This window comes from Brachyistius frenatus, unplaced genomic scaffold (genome assembly GCF_029030835.1).
Source record: "Brachyistius frenatus isolate BFR_SWC_R1_liver_20210118 unplaced genomic scaffold, ASM2903083v1 Contig_27, whole genome shotgun sequence".
NCBI classification, from domain to species: Eukaryota; Metazoa; Chordata; class Actinopteri; family Embiotocidae; genus Brachyistius; species Brachyistius frenatus.
Window position 1 is genome coordinate 2,653,518 of NW_027210626.1, and position 26,483 is coordinate 2,680,000.

The 26,483-nt window shown below is 43.0% G+C and overlaps 1 protein-coding gene across 7 annotated transcripts in view; it reads right to left on the reverse strand.

Moving 5' to 3' along the window:
- The window catches only part of dip2a (disco-interacting protein 2 homolog A), an 81,494-nt gene that overhangs the window by 15,248 nt on the left and 39,763 nt on the right, over positions 1-26,483 (reverse strand). For 4 of the 7 annotated variants that reach the window (XM_069698594.1, XM_069698591.1, XM_069698588.1 and 1 more), the window contains exons 2-13: positions 18,770-18,841; positions 14,295-14,414; positions 14,084-14,203; positions 10,889-11,158; positions 8,767-8,904; positions 4,862-4,981; positions 3,640-3,837; positions 3,301-3,392; positions 2,252-2,362; positions 1,073-1,196; positions 882-991; positions 611-713 (exon numbers count right to left, since the gene is read on the reverse strand). In XM_069698594.1, coding sequence (XP_069554695.1) covers positions 611-713; positions 882-991; positions 1,073-1,196; positions 2,252-2,362; positions 3,301-3,392; positions 3,640-3,837; positions 4,862-4,981; positions 8,767-8,904; positions 10,889-11,158; positions 14,084-14,203; positions 14,295-14,414; positions 18,770-18,841 — 1,578 coding nt within the window. Of the gene's footprint in view, positions 1-610; positions 714-881; positions 992-1,072; positions 1,197-2,251; positions 2,363-3,300; positions 3,393-3,639; positions 3,838-4,861; positions 4,982-7,380; positions 7,423-8,766; positions 8,905-10,888; positions 11,159-14,083; positions 14,204-14,294; positions 14,415-18,769; positions 18,842-26,483 lie in introns of all 7 variants that reach the window. The other 3 variants (XM_069698587.1, XM_069698586.1, XM_069698592.1) reach the window with 2 other exon arrangements.

Below are 26,483 nucleotides of genomic sequence, written 5' to 3' on the forward strand. Positions count from 1 at the left end.
AACATTATTCACAATACAGTTATAAACACAAACTTTTGTAATGAAGAGTCAATTGTGACTGTAGCAGTGGTGGCTTGAGTGAAGCACCAATATAGTTTTAGAAACAGACCTGGAGAGTCTCTGGGGGCTGCTGGTGCAGTTAGAGTAGTTATTCGGAGCAAAACTGGGACACTGGAGGAGAGAAGGTACCTAATGTTCTTTTACTTTTAAAGCAGACTGACCCAGGTCTGACAAAAGGAAACACAACCAACTGAGCAGCCTCATTTTTCAAACTAAATTCTAATTACACTTGACAGGGTCTGTGAGCAATGTGAAGGGAGGAGTTTTATAGATTATAAAACACCTTTAATCAATGAACATGGTCCGTGTTCTCTAACCTGCTGTATCAATAAGAGAACGTAGAGCCTGCTTATATCTTCATTATTATTATTATTATTATTGGAGCTGGTTTCATGGTCTCTGCACTTCACTCTTTGCCTAAAATATCACAAAGTGAACTTCCACTGACTGGAAGCTTTTCTCGATGAGAGAGGAATGAATAAATGATGGAGACAACACAGGGAACAATGAAGGCAGAGTAAGTGAGATGTAAATGCAGAGTCCTCCTCACCTTCAGTGTAACCGCAGGCCTGTGTGAGGGCATGACAGTGAGCCAGCATGGCTGAATGGGACACTGTAATTCCCATGGTGCTTCCTTCTTTGCTGGTTTTATACTGGATGGAAGAAACATGGAGAAAAACATTTGAATAGTTTCAACGGGCAAAAAATAAATGCACCGAATCATTAGTACCTCAAAAATATTCAAATCTATTAAATAAAAATACAATAAAGTCCCATCTTCAATTACATCATTCCACATTCTTGAATTAAACTTCACTTACTTCTATATAGGCAATGTCATTACTGGCTTCCCGTATTGGAGGATGCCAGTCTTTTGGAGGCTTCACAACGTGTTTACCATCTGTCACAAACCACAGCAACCGTGGCCAGCCTGCAGAGGAGCAGACGTGAAGTCAGTTCAAACCAAATGAAACTATGCACACAGGCAAAATGAAAAACAAACGAGCTATACCTTTGAAAGTGGCTACCTCCCCCGTTTGTGCTTTGGGCAGGCCTTTCTGACAAGCGTCGGTGGTCAGTGCCAATGTGACGCCACAGCTGCCCAAAAGAAAGCCAATCTGTTGACTTCCTGCGTCCTGGGGGACCAGAGAGGATGAAAAATTGAAGTTCATACGGACAAACTTTGGCAAACAATATCTGCCATCCATAAATCAACTATTAAGAACAATGAAATTCAGAACATGAAAATCTTTGACGAAAGATGCAATGAGGGATTGTGGGAATTGTTAATGGAGGGAAAGAAGGGTGAAGAAACCTCAGCGCATCGAACATCAAAGCAGCAGCAGGTAAGAAAGCATAGTGATGGCCAATCACTATTAAAAACTCCACTGCTGCGCATCAAAAACCAATTGTAGCAGGAATGCTCCCCAAGATCTGACACACACTCACTCATATTTCATTGGCTGTGCAAATTAGCTCGGAGTGAGACTCACACTGAGGAAACTGTGCAGCTCAGACAATCCCCCAAAAAAGTGGGAGACATGGGGTGGGAGGGAAAAACAGAGAACAAGAAAACAGGGGATAGAGAAATGACAGAAAGGGAGAAGGAGAGGATGATAATAGAAAAAGAAAGAGGGTCAAAAAGAGAGCGTGAGGAAGATAGGAGCTGGCAGAGTGAGTGAATGAGTTAACGACTCCCGAGAACAATCGGCCTGTGATCCAATATTTTGACTAGAAGTACACATCATTTCACCTCACTAAAATTTAATTAATTACAGCACAGCGTCTGCCAACAGCACGCTCACAAAGGGCAATCAAGAACAGGCATTTATATTCAGCCGGTGTAACTAATGTGGATGAATTTGGTTCAGTTTGAGCTGATAGATGTGCTGGATACTGTGATGCATTATAACACTTTGTGATTAAACATTCAAACAGTGATGCTTCTGCTGAAGATAATTTTTCCAAAACGATATGTTCTTGAGCATCAACAAATATTCAGACAATCAAATCTATTGTGAATATTATCACTGAAACAAGCATAGCTGACAATCTGAGCCAGTCTCGTCTCCCTCATGTATTTAGGGGTCAAGCATCCAGCAGGGGTCAGTACTGCTCTGATCGGTGGAGATCAGCACATAAATGTCACAACCAAACATTCCCAGGAGGCAGTATTTCTTTTTTCTCTTACTTTTCTGGTTAGCGGCACTTCAATAGGTACAGGTACCAGCTCTGCCAGGAGACAGCCGTAGAAGGCCACCATGAACATCACCGGGTCGTTGTTGGGGAAAACAAGTGCAACCTGCAGGTGTGCCAAAGAAACAATTATAGTTATTCATTTGCTTGAATGTTATTTCTGTGATAATAACAGATATGGTTAACAAGGGGTTTGGTGCACAACAAGTATAATGGATAGGAAGTGTAACCAAACATTTGCTTCTCCACACCAGTAATGAGGTACCGCTATTGCATTTCTTAAGACAACATAAATTATAATACAATGAAATATTAAAATACAAATTGGTTAACATTATTGATAGAAAATAGAACACTGACATACTGCCCTCTGTAAGGCTTGACATTTTGGTAAATTCACTTTAGTTAGTTGAGAAAATCGACTTTCACATTTAAAATAAATATTAGGTTAAAGATAGAAGCCAGGCAACTTAGCTTAGCTTAGCACAAATATTTCATACAGTCCTCATGTGTTCATGGTTTAGCATATTACCCTCCACATTAAACCTGGAATTTTCATTTATACACTTAAGTTTTTCAATGGATCCATCCATCTAATGAGATATAATGTGTTACTTCATGAGCATTAGAGGTGCAATGGATTTTGTTACCTTCAGATGGTGCCAAGCTAACTGTCATTATGCTAAGCTGAGCTAACTGGCTGATGACTGTTGCTACATACTGTACACCATACAAATATAACATCGGTAGCCATCTTTTTATCTAACGCTCAGCAAGAAAGTGAATAATAATATTTACCAAAATGTTGAAGTGTTTGAATATTGCTTTGATTATGATGATTAGCCATCAACTTTTCTTCTTTGCTTGTTTTATTTGCGACATTATTTCATGGTTTTGTTCTGTGGCTCTGAAATTTCCATCTTTTGTGTTGGTTATTTCTAATGCTGTAGATTCTATTCTACTATTGCATTTGATAAATGAGTCAGTGAAAAACCCTAAAACAACTGATTGTCACTGAACACCCAGTTTTATCTCATAACTTACTCTGTCTCCAGGCATCAGCAAAGGCTCATTTCTGGTGCTCAGCTTGTTAAGAAGAGTGTAGGCCAGTTTCTGACTGCGGGTCCATAGTTTACCTGCAGAGGTGAACACACACTGTCAAATATCTCCTTGGATTTATCAAACCCAGATCTGCAAATCAATATTTCAACACACAAGACATGCTTAGTCTGACAGCAGATTACAAAATAATGTACGCCGATTCACCTCCCTGTCAACTGTTTATACAAGTGACAAAAGCACAAATAATAGAGGAAAAGAGGCAATATTGTCTTCCATCTCCATTGTTAGTACTGGGCCGGTCCTCCACAGGTTGACACCTACCGTAGGTGAGTGTGTAGACGGGCTTGCCAGCATTGTCGAGTGCTGTCAGACAGGGGCTCTTGGGCTGAGTGGTGCCCCACCTTTGTAAGGCTGCTGGCAAGGAGGGAGGCCAGTTGGTGACCACTCCGAGCGGCTCTCCTTCCAGGGGACTCATCTGCTGGCCCTCTGGCTTTGGCTGGTTGGGATCTGGCTGCTGGACTAAACACAGGGAAAAGAGAAGGGCATATATTTGCAAAGGTAGTTCAATGAGTATAAAAAACAAAAAAAGGAGAATGAGCTCCTGAACTGTGGGAGAAAAAAACCCCGGTGAAATTCAGAGAAATGGTAAATTTGTGAATTAAACAACACTCTTAAAGAAAGGCACGATAATAAATGGAGTGTGAAAAGACAATGTGATGTGATGGAAGACGGAAAGCTGGAGGATTAAAGGTGAGCTGTGTTCTGTCCTTATCAGTCATGGCGGCCTGATACCCAATCCTGAGAAACTTTGAGCTTACTGAAAGGCACAGGGCTCTCCTCGACATCTCTCCATTACTATTCTTTCTTCACACATGCTAAACTCTCTGATAAGTGGAAGTCAGAACTGTTTAACTGAGCTGGCAAGCTGTATCCTCGCCAAATAAAACGCCAGGAACAGATAGTGCTGCCGTTTCACCTTGGCATGTGTTTTTCTGCGAACACCAAGCAGACCACCGAGGCTCGCCGTACCACAACCCCTGTGCCAAAACGAGGGAGGCTTTACAAATACCTGCTGATGTGTTACTATTCCTGCTTCATTTTCATTTGCACAGTGTTTATTCAGAGTGGCAGAGTACCACCCAAAACCCACGGAGGGCTGGTTGGAATGGAGGAAATGGTTAGGCAGGGCTGATCCACTGTGTGCACGCTCAGTATTCCCTAAACAACTCTCTTTGCACACCTGGTGGTCTCCGCTCCACCAAGAGACAAAATAACTACCACTGATCTAAAAGTGTTTATTTGTGAGGCGTGCTAAGGTCACTGACATTTTAATCTCTGGCCACAACAATAATTAAATAAATAACTAATACTGGAGCTGCAAAACTTGACCGTAAGCTACAGAAATCTTAAAGCTGCTGCGACTGTCACGCTCAAAAGAGCCGGGGCGTTTAACTGACGACGTCTCTCAGTATGCTGAATTTTTTTCTTCTTCTACATTTATTGATTTAATAGAAGCAATGTAATTACTATCAGGTCAGCTTACCATCCAAAAGCTCCTCAAAGTCATCTACAAAGAACTCCCGCAATGGCGGGCGTTTTGGTCTCTTCAGTGTGTTGAGCAGCTGCTGGATTTTGTTGGAGACACGACTGTTGACTGGAACACCTACAAGATGGGTTCGAAGGGGATGAAAAGAAAAATAAACATGGCAAGAAAAAGATAGAGACTCATGAAAGAGAATAATATTGTAGTGGAGAAAGATGCGATGGAGCAGGTGGGAGAAAGCATGTGTAGACAGTTTCATAGAGAGATTGATGACGTAAGGGGAAGAAGATGGATAAAGGGGAGGACAGATAAGAAAAAAAAAAAAAGAGGCAAGGTCAGTGTGGTGCTCTAATGAGACATAGAGGACAACCAGCCGTCAATCACACTGTGGCAAGACAACAAAGCAGAGGACCACGAGGTCCTCGACAGTCACCTGGAGGTCACAGTCTTTCCGTCAGGATTCTCTACGACCACTGATAAACCTCACAGGCTTAAATAAATCAGAAACTGAGTAGCCGCCTCGCCTGCTGCCTAGCAACAACGATATGCCCTCTGCAGCAAGTGATTCGTGAGTTGTCTCAAAAGGTGTCTGTTTCACAAACACGTGAATTATGAGAAGCTAAAATCAGCTCAATTCCAAGTCAAGTCTGAACATATGTAAATGATTTGACAAGCAAGTTAAGACTGATCTTTAATATTTTTTACTGTACACCTGAAAACTGAGCCAGAACAGACTCAAAAAGTCTGATGTCAGAGACGAGGACCTTTGCCAAGACAATGGAAGTTAAATGACTGAGCATGAAAGGACAAAAAATTTGAGAAAGAAGGGAATGAACAGACTTTGAATGAAAAAAAAATCGGGGAGTTGTCCAGCTCGACCTCCCTCATATAGCTGTAGATGGGCTCAGACTATATTCAGCAGACATTATTTCCACCATATGAATTCATACTTAGTTTTGAAAGGGGGGCTGTGTCAGACATTCCAGACAGCCACAGGAGCTGAAGGCCACAGCTGCACACAGTCTGTCTGATCTATCATACTATAATAAGCCTGCCCGAGACAGACTCCGCCTCCCCGTGTTGGGACAGATTTACTGGGAGTAAACGTGTGGAGGGTCAGTACAGCACCTGATGGGCCAATTAGAAAGCCCCTGACACACAGGCCCTGAACCCCACCCATTAATGAGCCTTGATCATTTACATCACAGCCGACCGGGACCCGCCTGCAAAGACTATAATTAATGTGTCTCCTAATGTTATAATTTATAATCTGCCGCATTAAATTACTGTAGCGAACGCTGGCTTAAAAAACATTTTACTGTCTTCACAGTAAAAGGTTAATGTACATTTGTTGAGAAGGATGGTGTAAGTGAGATAGACTTAAAATACACTAAAGTGCCCCTGGTAGGGCTGGGTATCAAAACATTTCGATTTCAGTTTCCACACCTACACCTTAACTTCAAAACTGGTTCCTAAATGATACTTATTTTCTATAACAATTTTTAAAAAATCCATTCTTCAGAAAAAGAAAATCACATCCACATTACAGCACAAATCTTTAATTTTCATGCAGTTTAGAGGGGGAGAGTGCAATATTTTTTAAAACAAAAACATGTGAATGTGGATGTAGCCTGTGTATTGACGTTTGGTGCCAAATGACAAGGTGTTTTACAATATTATATGGCATCAAAGTGATTTTCTTTCCATAAAATGATCAAAGTTTAATACCTAGCTGTAGCCCCTAGTCATTATCATAATGAGGGAAAGTGTGCCCGATTGCAACAGTTTGGAAACAGGATCAGGTTGAATATGGTGTTTTCATAGAATTTGTTGGAAATAAAATGTATATAGTACATCACCACAGGATTTGCACTAAAGAGAGTGATCAAGGAACTCAAGTAACTATGTAGCCTGTTTTTTTTTTACACCCATCTATGTGTCGATATTAAAACGCCAGCAGTGCCAGACAAGTGCCATCAAAGAAGCCACTGTGTGGTTATGGGCTAACCAACTGGTGTCTCAGAAGCTGGTGAGAAACATAAACTGACAGTCTTAGTTTCCTGAGCTTGAGATAAGATACCAGAATGTCAACATGCTAATTATACACAAGTCCAAACGAATAGTTTCACCCGTCATGAAAAAGACGTTTTCAGACAATCTGCTTAAGCTCAATCTATTTTGAAGACATTTCATGCTTCACGATGGTATAAATAGTCAAGCCTTTGCAACAAACTCAGCTATACACACACACACACACACACACACACACACACACACACACACACACACACACACACACACACACACACACACACACACACACACACACACACACACACAGTATGACTGAATTCACTGTAGCTTTCCATATATTTCTGTAAAACACGCACGGTTTGGACAGGAACTGCACCTGACACTGGAGACGAAGGCAGGAACACAAACACACACAAACAAATGCACACGGAGCAGAGTGCACATACAGCAGACTGCTATAGAGTTGGAGGAACAGTTATAAATACCATCAATTAAAGTGAGGGTTCCTTCACCTCTCCACTCACAGCCTAGAGGAGAGACACATCCGGATGTCAATGAAACAATCCTGCAAACTTTCTATGTGTGTGTGTGTGTGCGTGTGTGCGCGTGTGTGCGCGTGTGTGTGTGTGTGAGTGTGTGTGTGTGTGTGTGTGTGTGTGTGTGTGTGTGTGTGTGTGTGTGTGTGTGTGTGTGTGTGTGTGTGTGTGTGTGTGTGTGTGTGTGTGTGTAACCTACCAGCTGCCACATGGAGGTGAGACTGGGCTTATGAAGAGGATACTGTTGTTATAGCACAACAAGCCTGGCTTTTTCTGGCTTTTACTTTGTCTTTTTTAATAACCCATATGGGAAAACTTGCATAAGAGGTGTGGGTTTGAAACATCTTGAAGACCACAAGGCAAAATAGAAGGGGAAAAAAATGAAATTGCTTACACCGTTTTAAAATACATAGATTTAATTGCTGCCTTCCCCCTTTATGCGTCAGGCAGGTGGGCTGCGGTAGCATTTATTAGCAGAGAATCCAGAGCCTGGATGGCAGTACGATTAGAGGCTGTGCTGAAGGTGTGTTGTGGTTTTCAGGCTGCTAGGTTATCAACACATCACATGACTGAAGGTGGAGGGGGGACAGGAGCACATTTGAGACGCTTTTATGGATTGGTCGACCTGATTGTCGTCTGCACCACCATGCTATAGACAATCATCTTAGTGCTTATACAGAAATAACATCAATATTATCACACTGGTTTTGTTTTAAAGGTGGGTCCCTGCTTCTGTCATGTATTATATCAAAAGATATATTTTAAAAAAATCTGAAAAAAACTGCCTGAGTGTTCAGGGAAAAGGCGCCAGTTAAACTAATATTTTATGCATTAAACGGACATAATCCTCTTTGTTTGGTTTCACTGGTTTCCCGTCTGCACCGCACTTGTGACGGGGGTGGGAGCATACAAGACTAGACACCGCTTCAAAGATTAATAATATTCGAAGGCCGCTTATTTTATGCGCAGATTCACCAACAGCATGGCAAGAAATGACCAAAAAAAAACTCGCCACAAATAATTGGTTTACATATTTAAAGATTAAAATGAAACAATGTAACAAAGTAAATCATCATTATCTATGTGTTTTTAATATTTAACGGCGTCAAACACTGAGGTAGAAACAGTATGGGTTCTTTGGGAGGTGATGGGGGGGTGGGTGAGGGGTGCACTGTTACCATGGCAACATGAGAGGTTCGGTCAGTAGCTTGTGCCAGTCAGACAGGCAGACTGACTGAGGAGAGGACAGAGGGACAGACAGCAGGGGAGAAAGGAAAAGGGAGGTGACTTGTGTGTGCATATGTGTGTGTGTGTGTGTGTGAGCAGGAAACTCACCATCTGCGGTCTCCATGACGCTGGTGTGGTGGTTGTAGCTGCGGGAAACGCCTCGCACCGAGGCCACCTGGGGCCGCTCCACGTGTAGCGAGGAGCGCTCCGACAGCCCCGTCACGTCAGGGGGCGCCGAGTGGTTATCTGTGATGAGCGGGGTGTCGGGGGTTAAAAGGTCAAACGCCAGGCTGTCGCAGCTTCATGAAAGTCTACTTTGTGGGTTAGTAAACAAACTCCTGTGGCAGCTTGTGGATTCGACTGAGAGTCTGGGAGTCGTATTGTCATCTCTAAGTGAAAAGTCTTTAACTGCGGAAGAATAAATTTCACATTTCACCATGTTAACTACCTGCCATGATAATGAATGCATATCTCTTCAGCAGTTACTTTCCCCTCAGTGAGTAACATGAAACAATTTGCCTGTAAAACATGAATAACAGGCAAGTCTGAGTAAATTGTAATGGCCTCCATTTGTCTCCACTTAATTCTAAAAAAAGATGCCTTTGAATGAAGTTTGGCACATCGGCTGATATGACAATGCCAAGACTTGTACCAAATTACTGACCCTGGTGGGTTATGACAGCGTAGTGCTCAAACAATCCAATACAACAGATCTGCCACAATTTCTACATTTAACAGGATTGTAACAGTTAGATTTTGTTTACACTGGCACAGAGATCATAATTAATCAAAAGACTTCTCAATACTACACAGACTAGTTTCACACCTCCACACCAACACAACCTCAATAACAGACAATGAAAACTGAACAGTATAATCTTGTGAACCAAGGTTGAACAGCTCAGTTGTTGAAATGGATGGCACAGCATTTTACAAGTGGTGCTATGTTGTGGTGGGAACTTGAGTTAAAAATATAAACCTGTTAATGCTCACGTGACACTGTTGTTGGAACCAAAACAATCATGGAGAACTGCACCATAAGAACTGTGGTTCCCATAACTACATATAACATGTTCACAGTGCAAATGTGTGATTTCCAAAGCAAAGGTCATGTTTCTTTGGTTGTTATAATGCACTTAAATGAAAATGTTGCTTCTGAATGTGTGATGGCCAATTGGTATTGTCTACTGCTGAAGTGAGTGACAGACAGAATCAGTGTTTGAGGGGCCAGGAAACAGAGTAATCTCGGAGATTTATTTACAGCTTCAGTCAACACCAGTCACTGCTGCTACTTTATGACAGCAACCTTGAGGGGATACGAGCCAGAGGCAAAAAAAAGAAACAGAAACAGAAACAGACAGCTCCATCTTAATAGGATATCGTTGTGGCAGCAACACATACAGACAGGCATTAGCACGCACACACACTCACACACGCAAGTGCACAAAAGTAAGCAAGCCACCATCTCCCTTTGCTGCTGCGGAGGGACCGATGGTGATAAATCCACTGAATCTCATTAACTAGCTCGTGACGCTCACATGGCAACATGGAACAAGCCATTTTGACAGAGATGTGGCTGCGAGCTTTTTAACGTGACTGAACGACAGTGAGACGGCAGACGGCGACGACTAATTAGAAAGACGTGAATTCAAACTCTGTCGATGCGTCCTTTTGTCTTGCCATCATCGAGTGCTTTTGTGCATCTGGAGATAAGGCCTCGGAGGATAATAGATGTGTCGGACAATGCTGTCTGTCTGCGATTAAACTACCCGCTGTAGAGAAACAGTCGGCACGACATTATACAGGTTAAGATGTTGCCTTTGATATGACAGAAATTCTGACTGCCAAGGTTCACCAAACTTCTGCTGAAAGACAAATCTCAGACAATTGAAAGGTATAAAATCTGTCTTCAGACTCTGATTCATGGCTACACGTCAGCGTTCCTGTATGCACGTGTCTACAGTATATATTATAGATGGAGGAGCTTAAATCCATACAGCTGAGAAGAGGGTTCTGCAGGCTTGTTCAACAACTGCGTTTGAATGTATTGTTATGGTTGATTTAACGAAACTGAAATCATAACCTACACCTCTTATTCCAGGATGAGTGAGGTAAAAGGTGTTTGAGCAATGCTGAGCAAAACGTTTTTACCCCTGTGAAGCACAATCAACTAAAATAGTAATTAAACATACCAGATGTGATGCCATGTGAGACTGTGTGTGTCACTGACCTAGCTGGGTGTGTGCCATGAGGTCGGCCAGTGCGGTAGCTGCGGCGTTGGCGTTGAGGGCCGCGTGGGCAGTGGTGTTGGTGGTGGTGACGGATCTCCCTCCCGGGTGGGATGAGGTGGATGACGCGGAGGATGAGGTGGACGAACCCTGGATGACACGGTTAAACCAGTGCTCAACGGCTGGGTGGCCGTGGCCCTGGAAGGGCGTGGAGGTGGCCAGCCGTCCCTGCCGGCGCAGCGAGCCCTCGTCTTCCGACGCTGAGGAGGTGTCTGTGTTCGACAGGTCAAGACAGGGCAGCGTCATAACAGTGGACAAGACAATGGGGATGAAAACAAGATGGCAAAACATGCCAAAGGAAAACTTCCTCAGACCATATGCAGATGATAGATTATTTTACTTATACATACTGGACAAAGTACATATAAGCCAGTGGGATGGCAAGATGATTTCAATGAAGATGGAAGTTAATAGGCTGTTGGATGCTTATTATAAAATGGTTTATTACTTCACTGGTACAGAGTATGTTATTGATATTTTACCGGCTGTGAAAACTGCCACACTGAGACCTGGCTACACGGCAACTACATTTCAGACGAACACACAAATCAGAGTGTTTCATATGTGCAGATGACAAAAAGAGGGAGAATGAATGAGGTGTCTGGTATACTGAGCTGCAGTCTTAAAAAATATGAATGTAAAAAAAACAGTGTGAGTTGTCTTTTGAGTGTGTCAGTGTATATTACCCAACTGATACAGGTACACTTCAAGAAAATGGCAACAATAAAAACATACTGCACATTCACACATTACTAACACTGCCAAAACCGCTTTGGCCTTATCAAATGTCCCATTTAATGTTGGTGTGAAAGAAAACTTTACTAAGTGTAGTGTTTGATGAAGGGACTCTCACTTGGACTCAAACCCGGCCACTGATGGTTTTACTGCTTCTCCCTTGAGGCAACTGTGAGCAGTTGGTCCCATCAAAAATAGCCCAAACAAGAAGAGCTTCAAAGCAGTGTGAGAATCATTCAAAATGAACAGAGTCCACTTCATGTGGCAAAGCCATCAGAAATGTCAGGATCATTCAAGTTACACAACAGCAGGCTCGTCTTAAATTACTATTCTGCAGAGAACTCAGTGCAAGGCAATCATCAGTCATCGTCCATTTCAGAAAATGAAAGACTCAAGTTATAAACAGTTTGGAAAGGTCAAACATTTTGTGAACTCCCATTATTCACTACTAGCCATGTAAACAACAGCTCTTCCTCACCGGCTCCCAAGAAAACTACAAAACTCAGTCACACATTTAAAAACATTCCAGCAAAGCCTTTGAGCACTTTGAGCAAAACAAAGCTTTAATAAAGTGAAAAATCTATCGTAAATCCACTGAGAGGATGAGCGAGAGATTTAGAAAACAGAGATTAACACTGTGTGTGATCAGCACATGCCTGATGGATGTTCTCTACAGTAATGAGCCTTCATGTAATTAATCCTACTAATCACACACAGTATGTAGTTACAAGTAAAGTCCTCCGACAGACACTATTAAATCACTGTTACTTTCCTTAAGCCTCCTCTTGGCTTTGCAGAGGCTGTCAGAGGAAGGCAGGAGGAGGTGTGATTATAACAAACCAACTTAATATCTTTACAACCGGTGGACTCACGCGGGTTATCTCACATTTATGATTCTGTTTGTTATTCCCCTGCCTCTCTCCCTATCTTAGTAACCTTGACACAGTTACACAGGGGAGAGGGAAACAGAGGGTCAGGGAACAAATGCAACGTATAAACAGAGCGTTGGAAAGAATGGGAAAGAGAATAAAAGAAGGATTTGTAACAGAAAAACAGACAAAAACAAGACAAAAGAGAGAGGTAGTAATGGAAGATTTGGACGTAGACTAAAACATATAAGAGCGAAAACCTGAGCAGAGATATGCTGAGAGCGCAGTTATTATTATGCATCAATGAAAGCAAACAAAGACAGGTATATTAATGAAACTTCAGCTCACTAGCTAAAAACCTGATCTAAATTCCACTGGCTCGTCAATGGAAAATCCATTTAATCCTACTGCCTGAAGCAGATTATTACATTATTATACAACAAACATATTCGAGCTGCTAGGTCCATCTATCTTTCATGCATGCATCGTATGTTTTCTAGGTGCCTCTTCATGGCTGATTGAATGACAGGTCTTGAAGTAAAAGAAAACAGTGTTTTGCTCAGATTTGAGTTGTCCACTTAAACAGGATAAGAAATGGAAAACACCAAGTCCTATTAGTGACCAAAAACATCACTAATAGCTTTATTGCATTAATGGTCCCTGATAAACTTTTGCTAATCTTGTGAGGTCCTTTAAAATCACATTTCAGATGAAATGCTGAAAAAACTAGACAAGAACTGCAGCTTTTAAAAGAGTCAAAGACTATCTTCTATGTAATATATGTGAAGTTTGGGGTCTGTCAGCCATACCTATGCATCTTATCCAAGTAGATTACAGTAAATCACTCAGAGCAACTCAAAACAACCATGAAGAGTCCCTCTCTTTCTCCTTTTCAAACCCCAATGTCTGAGCTCTTAATCCGGTTACTTGCTCCACCGCTGTGTCCTCTCTCTTTATCCAAGACTTGAGGCTTTAAGGCCCCCCACCTTATACACCAATGATAAAGTCGCTGCAGTGTCTGAGCGACTGTTATCAAATCTTACGCAGATTACTTACGGAGAGATTGAAAGAAACACAAAAGGGCCATTTGGGGCATTGAAACTCTTGTAAAAAATAAACTGCAGAATGCAGTAAAATGACTGAAATTCAAATGAACAGGCCCACACAATATAAACTTTTATAAAAGCAGGCAAAACGTCGGCATTTTGAGACCATGTTAAAAATCTGATTATGCATCTATTATGCAACTCATGTGGGAAGGTCTGCATGGGAACACAACGGTGAGAAGTGAGTCCTTTATTGTCACAAAGAATGGACACATTCATCAAACGGCACATTTTCTTTCCAGTAGCACGTTTGGCGACATCATTTTCGATCACTGGACACAACAGAATGTCAGCATCCTGCGCTCCGATGCTCATGGGATTATATGAACCAAACTAACAACCCGATGAGAACATAAACCTCGGCTGTATGCACACACCATAAAGTCTGATATAGGGGGACACAGATGTATAAGAACAGGGGTCTCACCTGGCGGGGTGCATGCCTCGACAGAAGACTGAACTAGCACAGATCGTCTCTTGGAGGGCATGGGCATCTTCCTCTCTTTGTACTTTGCCAAAGCTGCTTGGACGGCTTCTGTGTGCAGATCTAAGAAAACACATCAACACAGTTTAGCTGCAGCATAGAAGAAAAAACACCAGATATTTATAACTTTTTGTCGGCACAGACAAATTATTACCAGATCTGAAGCGTTCATCCCGAGTGTTGGCTGCCCGGGACTTGTTGTGTTTGGAACCGGGAAGTACAGCTTGGGAGGAGGCCTGGATCCTGTTGTCAATTTGCAGAGATGGATCTACACCTGCAGAGAAACAAGACCAAGGCAGGGAGAGGAGACTTTACACAAGGGGAAAAAAACGTAGATCCTTCTCTAATGCTAAAATGCCTCAATATAAATGTCTGAAATATGAGCAAACAAAGACTTTGCGGAACGCGTCTTGGACGTCGAGCAATGGTGCCGAATACTGCTCGACTTGATCAAGTATCCACGAGCTTAATGTTAATCCGAATTTAGGCTGCTTTCTTTGAATACAGTAGCTTGGAGTTGAGAATGTATTCACTTTAATTAATCTAGCCTCTCGCACAGTTTTCCAGCTGCCGCCGAGCTTTCCAAAGGGAAGCAAATGCAAATTACACAAACGTAACCGAGAGGAGGTGATTAAGCACCATAAATGTCAAAAAGACAACATCTTCTAAGTGGAGCGTTCTAAAATTATCAAACTCTCAAACTTGTCAGCCTCGCTGTGCACTGCGTGACGCAGGCAGTGATTCATCCTTCAGCTTATGCAATCCTCATTTGAGCTTCATTAACTAACTGGTGGTTATCATCAGAGGGGAAACCCGAGACTACCGCCTGAAGGAAGGTCACAATACAAGCTCCGTTGGAAATCTTCCTACCATTGGCTTCGCTTCTTTCGCTGAAGCTGTCGTGGTGATGCATTTGAAGTATGTGAGAAGTAGAAACACTCAGGAGAAACTTAAGAAAGAATTCTGATGAGCCTTTATGCCATTACACTGAGGATGTGACTAAATAAGATGAATTTGAATTTTGCTGCACAATGAAAGTTGGATCCTTATGAACCTTCTGACCTTGAGGGAGAGGCGGGGGAACAAATCGTCAAGTTCCTCCCTATTATGTTATAATAAATGCTTTTCTGCAGGTTAAAACTTTAAAAGCACACACAAATAATGTCATCTGAACACATTAAAGAAATATCGCTGGCAGCTTGTCTGTATTTTCGTACTAAGTAATGACAGGTCTTTGCAGTTATGTTAAGTGGAGCTGAAGGACAACATCAAACACAATGGGGCAGGAGTCTGAGAAGGCAACAGAAGCTGTGCTATAACACCACATCCAACAGTTTTATAATTACATTTTCCTGACTGTAAGACAACCAGGAGGAAACATTTAGAAAGATGCCTCTGCGGATCTGTAGCTCTGTCTTGATAAACAATTTAAAAAAAAACTAGCTACCATGTTTCCACTGACTCCTGCCAGTTTTCCACCTGCACTTAAGTTACATGTATTTCAGCAAAACTGTCGAGTTTCTGAGACCTAAATACTGCATTATTTGTAAACTGTTAAAGCAGCAGCTCAGCAAGGCACTACATACGGGATGCTTTTCGTGTTACAAAGAAGGATCACAACTAAGAAACTAACATCCCAGGTTACAAAAAACACAGCTAAACAAAACGGAAAGCCAAATCATGACTTTTCTTTTGCTAGTCGTCTCTCTCTGACCAACCAGTGGGAGTCAGATCTGAACCCGGTGTTATCCTATCATCAGCTAGTGATGGACTGTTTTGTATATAAACAAAAACTAATAAAATATATAATTACTGTGTGTAGTTTCTAAATTGTGGCTGAATAAGTGGCCTAATATGAACGGATTCCATTAAAATAACAGTACCTTGATTAAGATTAAATGAAAACAAATATGCCTTGAAGTGTAGCCATATTGAAGCAGGACTCCAAATCCTCGAATGGGACCCAAATAAAACATTCATGGCCAGTCCGTTGACAGTTTTGAAGTTGTTCTGGTGTTGCCGCCTCTTCTAACCTGACCCAGTGAACCACAGACTGGGGGCTGTTGCTTGTTTACCAATTATGCAAACACGTTGTCGGGGACAGAGACCTACAAAATTCAGATGCTGGATGGAGCTGGCTGACCCGTCAGACACCCAGCCAGCCGGCCGGCCGGCCAGCTATCAGCTCGGCCCGCTTTTCATCAGCAGCTTAGTGGGGATCAGTGAGCTCCACACTGTCAGCAACTCTCAGACAGCAGCAGCTCGCGCACTGCAATGCTGAACAACATTCACACACTTCAAATCAACAAAACATTGTGAGTTTTTAATATCACACACACACAAAAAAAAAGGCTTGAGGGCATTTAAGGACACACACTGCAAGGCGTCTGACACACGCATGGACGCACACACACATCACATCCCCTGAGGATGGACAGACACATTAATATATGCTGTATAATATATCGCTCCGACAGTCCAGTCACACAACGGCCTTTCCTCAGCTGCCGGAGGAAATGGGTCTATAAAACAAGCCAGGACACCAGACCCGGTTGCTGGGCAGAACACCCTCGATACACACCACCCTGAGCCAATCAGAGGCACGCTCCGTCACAGCAGATGTCGTTATTGGTTCACAGCGGGCCCTGATGAAGTTTTACCACCTATCTGATGCCAGTGCTTACCTACCCGCATGGTGGCTGATGACACGCACATGTTTCACTTCCTAGAGAACAAATACGCTTTGAGTTTTATGAATCAGACACAGAAATAATATTGATTTGAATGAAATTTCACTCATGCCCTACATGAATGACTGAAAGAGCTGGGACTGCTTTCATAGTCAATGAAAATAAAAAAATAAGACCAATCACTGAGGACTGGGCAAATTACATAACTATCTTCTAACTAAAGAGGTACAAACGTTCCTCAACAGGATTTAATTTAAGAAAACTAAATGATCATTCACATGCCAATCAAGAAAATTATCCAAATGTATTTACTGTAACAGAAGAGCAACACTGACAGCCATCCCAGTAAGGCCTTAACACTGCAATATAAACACTGTATGACAACAGTGAAATATGAGGCAGCAAAACGACTCATGAAATTTCGTATGGAGGTCAGAAAAAGCCCATAACCCTGCAGCTGTTAAACCCGAACCCGCTGATTCATCACACTGGATGGAGTTGTCATTAAATCCAAACACTTCTGTTCATCCCACTAGAAGCATGTGTAGTCTTCAAAGAATCTCACCTGCTCCACAGCCTGTCCACTCCTGCTCTACATCTATCACTTCCTTTATGTGGGGTTCAGACTGAAAGGATCAAACAGTGACTGATACAACGAAATGAGTCCATGATAAAGAGAGTGAAAGGAAGCCAGAGGATGAAGGAGACGATCCACCCAAGCTAAATAACAGTCCTGCTAACTCCAGCGGAAAGGTTCTAGCGAGCTGCCCACACCAGACTCTGGTTTCCACTTGGGCCCGGTGTTGTGAGATCAGGCCAAACCAGAGGCTGATGTGGACAGCCGATAGAGGACGCAGAAGCATGAAGCGTACAGACTGCGATTCCTCTTTGGGCTTCACCACAAACCGCCTCGATTCATAGGCCGCCAGGAGCGGCTCGGATCGACTGACTGCACAACTGGGGCTAAAAATACACTTCATAGATACATAAATATATATGCAACCCCCTACACAGTCAAACAGGATAGACGGAGGACTACACATCTCTGTCTTTCAGAATGAATAGCTCCCTTCTCAAACACCCACCGCCCGACACAGTGTGGGAAGCACATATGCGCAAGTCTGGCAAAAAAACAAAAAACACTGCTTTAAATAATTAGTATTCTGTAAGACAGATAAAAATCATAATCACTTCCTGTCAAGAGCGTAGCATCAGCATTAGGAGAGCAGCATGAAAAACACTTCAAATATATTAAAACGGGGATCTACGGACACACTTGTGGACCAAGTCTACACCAATCACCAACCGAGCACAGACAAACCTTCACAATCTCGATCATGCCTTCCTTCTCTCATATTTTCTCGCTCCTATTTTCATTTTTCTTACCAATGACATGTGGCTGATAGAGAGCTGTAGTAATAATAACAGACACAAGGGCTACAGGGCCAACGTTAAGGACCCGACTGAAGAACGAAGGACACTCCAGCAGACAAATCTAAGTATAAATGTGTTATAGTCCCCAGCAGTATCCTTCATGACAACTTTACCACCACGTGATGTTCCATCTACTAAATACAAAGTTTACGCAACTCAAAATATTTTACTTCTGAAAAAAATTTTGGGCTGTTGTCATGCTGTTTGTTTGTGTTTTAAGATTTTCATTTCTAATTTTGTTGACTCTGCCTTTGGATGACTTTTCTCTTTCTTTGTCACATCTCTGAAAACTATGATGTGGGCTGTTTAATTATAAAAGTCAAATGTGTTGCACATACTTGAAAAAAGATTCTCCTGTAATAATCTTTCTCAACTTTATGATGCTTTATCTCACTCTCTTTACTCCTGCAAGGATGCTAAGCTAACTGCTAGGCTAACATGCAGCCAGAGCTCCGAGATAAAAACCTGTTCTGGACAAAGAATTTCCTCCGGGCCTGAGTCTTACCTTGAATCTGTGGGATGTACGGTGCCAACAGCTTGCCTCTTTTCTTCTCATAGCCCTTCTGAGTGATGTCCCCTGCACAGACAGAGACAGAGGAAGAGAGGAACAGACAGACAGAGAGAGACAGAGAGAGAGAAGGCAGGGGGGGGGCAGAGAGATGAGTCATTAGCTCAGCCGTGCCACAGCGTTGTGTGTGTGTGTGTGTGTGTGTGTGTGTGTGTGTGTGTGTGTGTGTGTGTGTGTGTGTGTGTGTGTGTGTGTGTGTGTGTGTGTGTGTGTGTGTGTGTGTGTGCCCAAGTGGCTCAGGCTCACAATGCCAGGCTGGTTACACTGGCACCACGGGTCACCAGATGCAGGTGGGGTTAACAGACGACCAGCTCCTACCAACTAGATGTCTCTCTCAAACACGCACACACGCACACACGCACACACACACACAGGAAGGGACACTGATATTCACACAGCATGAAATTAAAAAAAAAAAAAATCACACTGATGATAGTCTGGAGAATTTCCTCTGAATACTTGAATGATGGCATCAGCTGAAGAAGGAGCGTTTAAAAGACCATTTGTCTGGTGCGTCTGGAATATTTTCCCCTTCGGTGTTTTCACCAAAAGTAAAAATACTGCAGTCAGCATGAATTGAATCCGCCTCAGATGTCTCCCCACACATAATTAAAAGGCAGTATGTTCAAAAGGGTCGAGCTGCATGTTATTTAATAGTCATATTTGAAAAGAATGGCAACGAGTACGTTTTTCCATGCCTTGAATTTAAGTACAATACATGAAAGAAGAGATGAATGAGAGCAGAGGGAGACCGAGAGGTAAGGATCCAGACGGGCGGTCAAAGAGAGAAGGTGAAGGCTGAGTAATATTATAACTCTTTAAATATAGTGAGGCCTGAATAACTGAATAACACCGTGATGATGTTTTACAATATTGGGGGTCCTTGTCAGGCTGTGTGTGCTGGATTTGGGACCAACAAAACACCTGCTGGTTCTGCAGGAAGGGGTCTACACACCTCAACTTTTGCACGGAACTGTATCTCATCTCTGCTCTTTGTCACTGGACTTGGTGAGGTGTAACGTAGACTCACTGAGGATAGCCAGCGGTCAGCTGTTTAAATAGAGATACAAATAATAACAATGAATGCCAAAGAAACTCTAATAAAATCTAAATACACAACACTGGCACAGTTTCTGTATCGGATGTTTGTTGGTGATCGAAGAGGATGAAGTCACATTAAAGAAAATGATGAAACAGCTTGGTGTGACCTGGATCTGGGTAATCCAAGTATCATGCATGACGCAGTAATAATATTAGAAAAATTCCTCATCTTCATTGTCATCACATGTCAAAAGTAGTGTTATGAGCATCACCATATGATCCTGGTAGCTGCAGATTTTTTAGGAACTAAGAGAAACAGTAAACGGCACTATAATTTTAGCTGTCACAGTGTGGATTGTTTCACTAAGTGGCCTTCACTGCCTTTTTCCAAGAAGAAAGAAATGAGTAAAATACAGTGTCTCAGTATTGTAAACAAACGTAGAACAAACGAGCTCATCAGTAAATGACAGCATCACCAAAATGCCAAAAACGTTGCAACACATTTCTGTCCACGTGAGGTCGAAACACAGAGAAGAAGGTCTCTGAGGTTTGGCTGCTTGTGGATGATCTGTGGCTGTAAGATGTCATTGTGCTGCTCTATAGACACTGCTGCAGGCCATGCTGAGGCTGGAGACTTTTTTTTTTTGCTCACAAAAGGCGTATTGATTCGCTCAGAGAGGGCTGTCGGTCAGCCCTCTCTGAAACACAAACCTCGAGTACACAACTATGCTCCTCTCCCACACCTCTAAAGATGGATGTAAACAAACAGGACAGGCAGCAGAGCTGTGAGAGACCGAGGGGCCGCGTGGAAAATACGCCAGACAGACATCCAGACTGTCAGGAGTGTCAAAGTCAAACAGCCACTCGACGCAACGTTGTTTTGGAAGGAAGCTTGAAACGCTCACACAAGTCAACGCGGGATCTCAGTGTCACTTTCCACCAGCTGAATAGAAATCACGCTGTGCCCTTTACATTCATCTCTTCAAGCTCTCAGCGGGGGGTCACGGGGGTGGAGGTCAAGTGAAAAAGCAATCGTGTTCAATAGAGCTATCTGAACACAAAACCCTGATTAAATGTCTCCACACGTGATCCCATTTTGTCGCCCTTCCCCAGGGAATACTTTATCTCCATGCTCCTTTTGAAGTGTTAATTCCTTGAAGGTAGACTGTGCACATGCAATCTTTAATTCAACTTTCCATTTGACCTTTCCCATCATACAGTGTGTCCTTTTGGCGGTTCACGTTGATATATATTTTCTAATTTAGACATGTCACTTGATGATATATGTTTCCAAATTCGCTTGAACAAAATATTCGTGTGACTGTCTTTGCCTGTTCTTCAAGCCTCTCGAACACAACAGTGTACCAGTGTGAAGGCAGGTGTTGTTGGTCCCACTGGTTGCCGCGCTGCCCGCTGGTCCTGAGTCACCAGTAACAAGTGAATGCACTGTTAAATGTCCAGGAGAGATGGAGGCTCACAACAATGCAGCGCTGTCCACAGGCCGAGTCGGCTGACCTGACACTGACTCTTTCTGGTGATAAGCTCTCTGTTTATGTGTGTGTAAGTATGTGTGTACATCAGTACATGTCTGTGTGCGTGCCAGCGTGTCTGAGTTTGCACACCACAGCAGCCAACCAGCTTGACAAGCACACAATGGAGGGCTATTCTCTGCGGCGGGCTCCGAATTCAGGCTAGCAGGCCTCGGTGGCCGGGCAGCCCCACACTGATCCATCAAGCTATGTCTCTGTGAAGCTCATCTTTTGATATGAGAACAAACAGCTTAGTCATTAAATATGGAGGGATGGACTCAGCCATTCAAAGGTAAACAATGACCGTTACCCTGAATCTTAACAAACAAAACAAGGATTTCAATATTTCCCGCCTAAGTGTGTAGGAACGAGTGAGTTTGCATTTGTTTGCACGTATACCGCATGTGTGCATTATTCACAGACAAACACTCTATTTCTCCTCTCTGTTCGAGCTCCAAAGGAGAAAATTGGGATGATTCAAAGGTCAATATGTGGCCTGCTGCCTGGGGAATACCAGAGGGGGGAGAGGATGGTGGGACAGAGGGAAGAGACAAATGGAAAGATGGATCGAAAGAGGCCTAGCACCTATGCTAAATTGCACAGTCGCAAAAGATGAGCTGGAGGTTGCAGTATATTTACAGCAGAGGGAAACACTTCATTTGACCCCTTTCAACCTTCTGCACTCACTCCAGGCTGAGCCATGTAATTGAGCTGTAAAGAAAAAAGTACTTCCTCCAAACAAGGAGGGGGAAGGATGGAGGGGAGAGTGAATAAAAACCAAGAATGAATGCGTCAAAACAGGAGATGAACAAAAGCGTAGGAGGGAACAGTGAGAGAGAGGATGGTGGTTGGAGGATAAGGGGCTCAGCTTTCTTTTATCAACCAGCATCCACCTTCATCAACACCACGCTCTTTTGTTCTCTCCATCCCGCCACTCTAACCTCTTCACCTTCATCTCAACCCTTGAGGGCTCGCTGTCCAAACATACCGAGCGTTCCTGTCATCTTCTGACCTGCAGACACTTTCTCTTTTTAGTTACCTTCAGCAGCATCTTGCGAAAGAGTGAAAATAAAATCAACAGAAGGATATCATGTCCAATGTCCACATTATCTGGGCGTATAAATTCTAGTCTTATGACAACAGTCTCCATTCATTTGAACTGACAAAATCGTATTTCCTGGAGACTATTTCTTCCGGCACACAATCCAATGTTGTTACCGTAAAGATTCCCCTCACCCGACCCTCCATCCAATTTGGAAAAAGAGATGGTAAATCTTGCGAGACCCAAAACAGTGACAACAAGAGAGCCCGCCGTCCTCTGCTTTGTCTTATTGACTATAATTGACTGATGGCTCCTGACTGAAGCTGCTCCTCCAATGAAGCCCATTAGAGAATTACCTTGCATCTCCCCAGACGGAGCTCTTCCATCAGGGAGATACTGAAAGGCAGCACATTCCTCTACAAGCCAGCACAAACACATTGAGCACAGATAATGAAACACTGGCTTACTTTAACGAGAAGAGTGAAAAGGAATCAGTGACAGGACATGGTGTATACATTCACATGGTCACACACGTGCTCGACAGGGATGTCAACTCTTGCTCTCGACTTTTCTCCCTCAGCATCACATGCGTGTGCATGCGAAGGAACACGTGCATATAAACAGAAGCAGCGAGGGCTTGACAATCAGACTGCAGTGGACTCGAGCCCTGCATCTGTGTGCCCTCTCCTGCTGGTTTCCTATTAAAAAAAACTGAATGCACATTCACAGCCTGTGTGTGTGCAAAAATGTGTGTGTGTGTGTGTGTGTGTGTGTGTGTGTGTGTGTGTGTGTGTGTGTGTGTGTGTGTGTGTGTGTGTGTGTGTGTGTGTGTGTGTGTGTGTGTGTGTGTGTGTGTGTGTGTGTGTGTGTGTGTGTGTATGTAGCCGGCAGACCGTCTGTGTGCCTGCCAAGCTATGAGTCTCCCACAGTAAGCAGCACGAGGACTAGACGATAATTTAACATTAAATCTGTATTGTTTTAATTTACTCATATTAAGATGTAGGTTTCATAATTGTTTGAATTGTATTTCTATGCATCTAATAATTTTTATAATAATATAAAACAGCAAATTTTCACATGTAAGGAGGTGGAAATCAGAGTTTTGACATTCTTGGTTTAAAAATTGTTGTTGACATAATTTTTGGTCAAAAGTAAAAAAAAAAAATAAAAAAAAAACAGGACGAATCGAGGTTTACCAAAATCTCTTCCAGAACCGAAGACACATAAGTCTTTATCAAACATGTCAATAAACATCTGCTGTGACAATTAGAGCAACACAACTGTCCATATCGTCCAGTCAACAGCCTTCAAGCCTCTCACGCCTGCAACACACTGCCACCCTCTCTTCTTAAGGGGCCGACAGCAGAGATGTGGCCCCACCCATCCATCCTGTCAGTTCCTCTGCCAGTCTGACCCACAATGTGCCAACGCTGCTGCCAAGCCAGCAATCAGGCTGTCTGCCCTTCAGCCACAGAAAACCGCAACTAAATATTTAGGCAGGGCAGCATTTGCTCTCTAGACTTGTGTGTTGATTCCAGCAAAGGCAGATGCGGCCAGCTGTCATTTAGCATTAGCTCTCCCGCATACAAATGTCAGTTTTACAAATTTGGATTAAAGCTTTGCCCCTGACAGACAGTTTAAATCTGGTCATTTCTCCACTGCATATTTGCAGGGGATTGTTTCTGTGAGGATCCAAAGTGAGCATCATCGCATGATAAAATGCTCACGTACGCATGTGCTTCTTAGATCTTTACATATCTAGGTTTTGAAAACGTGCCTGTAACTGCTGAGAAAAAAAAGAGCACAGACACGAATAGGAGACAAAAAGAAGGATGGATGGAGAAGGAGCATGACAAACTCAACCACATGTTTACCTTATGAGTCTGTCTAAAAATCACTGTGCAGGCTGCAGAAAAAGTAAAACGATAGTGAGTGGTGTCCACAAGCAGACTCTTATTAAACTGTTTTACACACACACACACACACACACACACACACACACACACACACACACACACACACACACACAACAGGCAGGCCGAGTCACTCACATGCAGAAGCCAGAGGAGCATGCAGAGGAGCATGCAGAGCAGCGGTGAGACGTCTTCAGCTCAGAGTGAGGACAGACGGAGGGACAGCAGAAGAAGAGGCCAGCGGCGCTACACAGGCAGTCAGGTCAGCGGAGGCTAAGTAGCTAATACTGGCTAACAGGCCAACTCTGAGAAGTCCTGCTGTCAGAAGTCAGGCCCTTCAGCATCCTTTGTTTCCTTTCATAGAAAGAGCAGCAGAATGAACAAACCCCATCTCCCTCATTCTGCCTTCCTATCGCTCCCCACCCTCTCGCCCTCTCTCAACCCCCCTTCTTCTCCTCCTCCTCCGCCTCCTCCTCCTCCATCGACTGCCCCTGACATCCCACCCCTTCCCCCCCCCCCCTCTCACTCTCTCTGGCTCTTTCCATCCCTCCCTTCTTCTCTCTCCTCCCAGCGAAGGTCTCTACAAAGCCAAGCTAGGCTGCAGGATTAGGGTGTCAAAGCAGACCCCTGCCCCCCACCTTCCCACATACCGATCTCACACACACACACACACACACACACACACACACACACACACACACACACACACACACACACACACACGCACACACGCGCACACACGCACACACGCACACATACGGTGTAAAGCTACCATGAAGAGGGCTCGTTACCCTGTTACTACACGTTCACGCAGGTCAAGTTACAGAAGATGGAGAGAAAGCTTCTGTTCCGATGTAGGGCAACCGCAGCTTTACAGTTAAGGCTTGTTACAACTTTAAAAAGACCACAGTAGAACAACAGAGATCAACAACAATGTTGGATGGCGGCTGTAACCGCACAAAAACATGGACAGCCAGATCACGCCTGCCAGCCTCTCTAACCTCTGATTGCTGTAATTCTGCTGCAAGTTTCACCTCAAAATCACTTTGTGAAAAGCCTGTAGTTGAAAGAAAGCAGAGGCGACGCTGGGTAGGGTTACCTTTGATGTGGAAGAAAACACTGGTAAGAGTACTACAGCGGTCCCACCGGGTTTATCACCCTCCTCTCCGTGCACATTAATATTTCATTTTAGAAATTAGTGACCTATTCACCCTGTGGCGGTAAGTTTCATTGAACACCTGCATGTAATTAAGCTAATCATTGCTTGGGAGCACACACTTTAATGAACCTACACACACACACTCGAGCAAACACCAACACACAATAGATGAGCTCGTCCGTGTCTGTGGATTGAGATGAACTACATGTGACGTATAGTGGGTCAGTCACCCTCTGTGTGTTGTCTTAAACTCATGTGATCTGAGGCTATTCACCTGTTAAACCACGTAAACTGACAGGAAACAGAAACAAAATAAACCTCTGTTCAGTGTAATAAAGTCCAAAAGAAAAAGCCCGGTGGCAAGTAGGGAAATTTATAATTAGAGATTTATAAATTTGTAGATCAATTAAGCGACAAAAAGTAAACTGACATTACCACTGCTTACCAAAGATTTTGTCTCTTGCAAAAAATGACTGATTTCTCTATTAACCATAATTTCTTTGTTCCAGTAGATTTACATGAACATGGAAGAGTGACACCAAGGAAAGATGAGCCACTCACTGCAGCTCGACACAAAATAGGGACGTTCCTGGGGCTAAATATAGTCTTGTACATTTTTACACAATTGAATTGTAACTAAAGCCCTATTTATGAATAAGTTATATACATTTTGTCAGAAATTGTAAAAACAGAATTCAGGGTAAATAAGTACAAAGAGACCCACCTCGTTAAGTTGATGTGACCAAACAGAAAGTTGATTCATAGTTCTAACTGCCAAACATTTGCTGGTTTTGGCTTCCCAAGTGTAAGAATTTGATGTTTTTCCTATATGATACTAAATTTAGTATCTCTAAAATAAGGGATCAATAGCCAAATCAAACACACAGTTTGAGTGTCACCTCAATCTCTGGGAAAATACAATGTAATGAACATCTTTTCTGTTAAATTGTATAGACAAAAGAAAGAA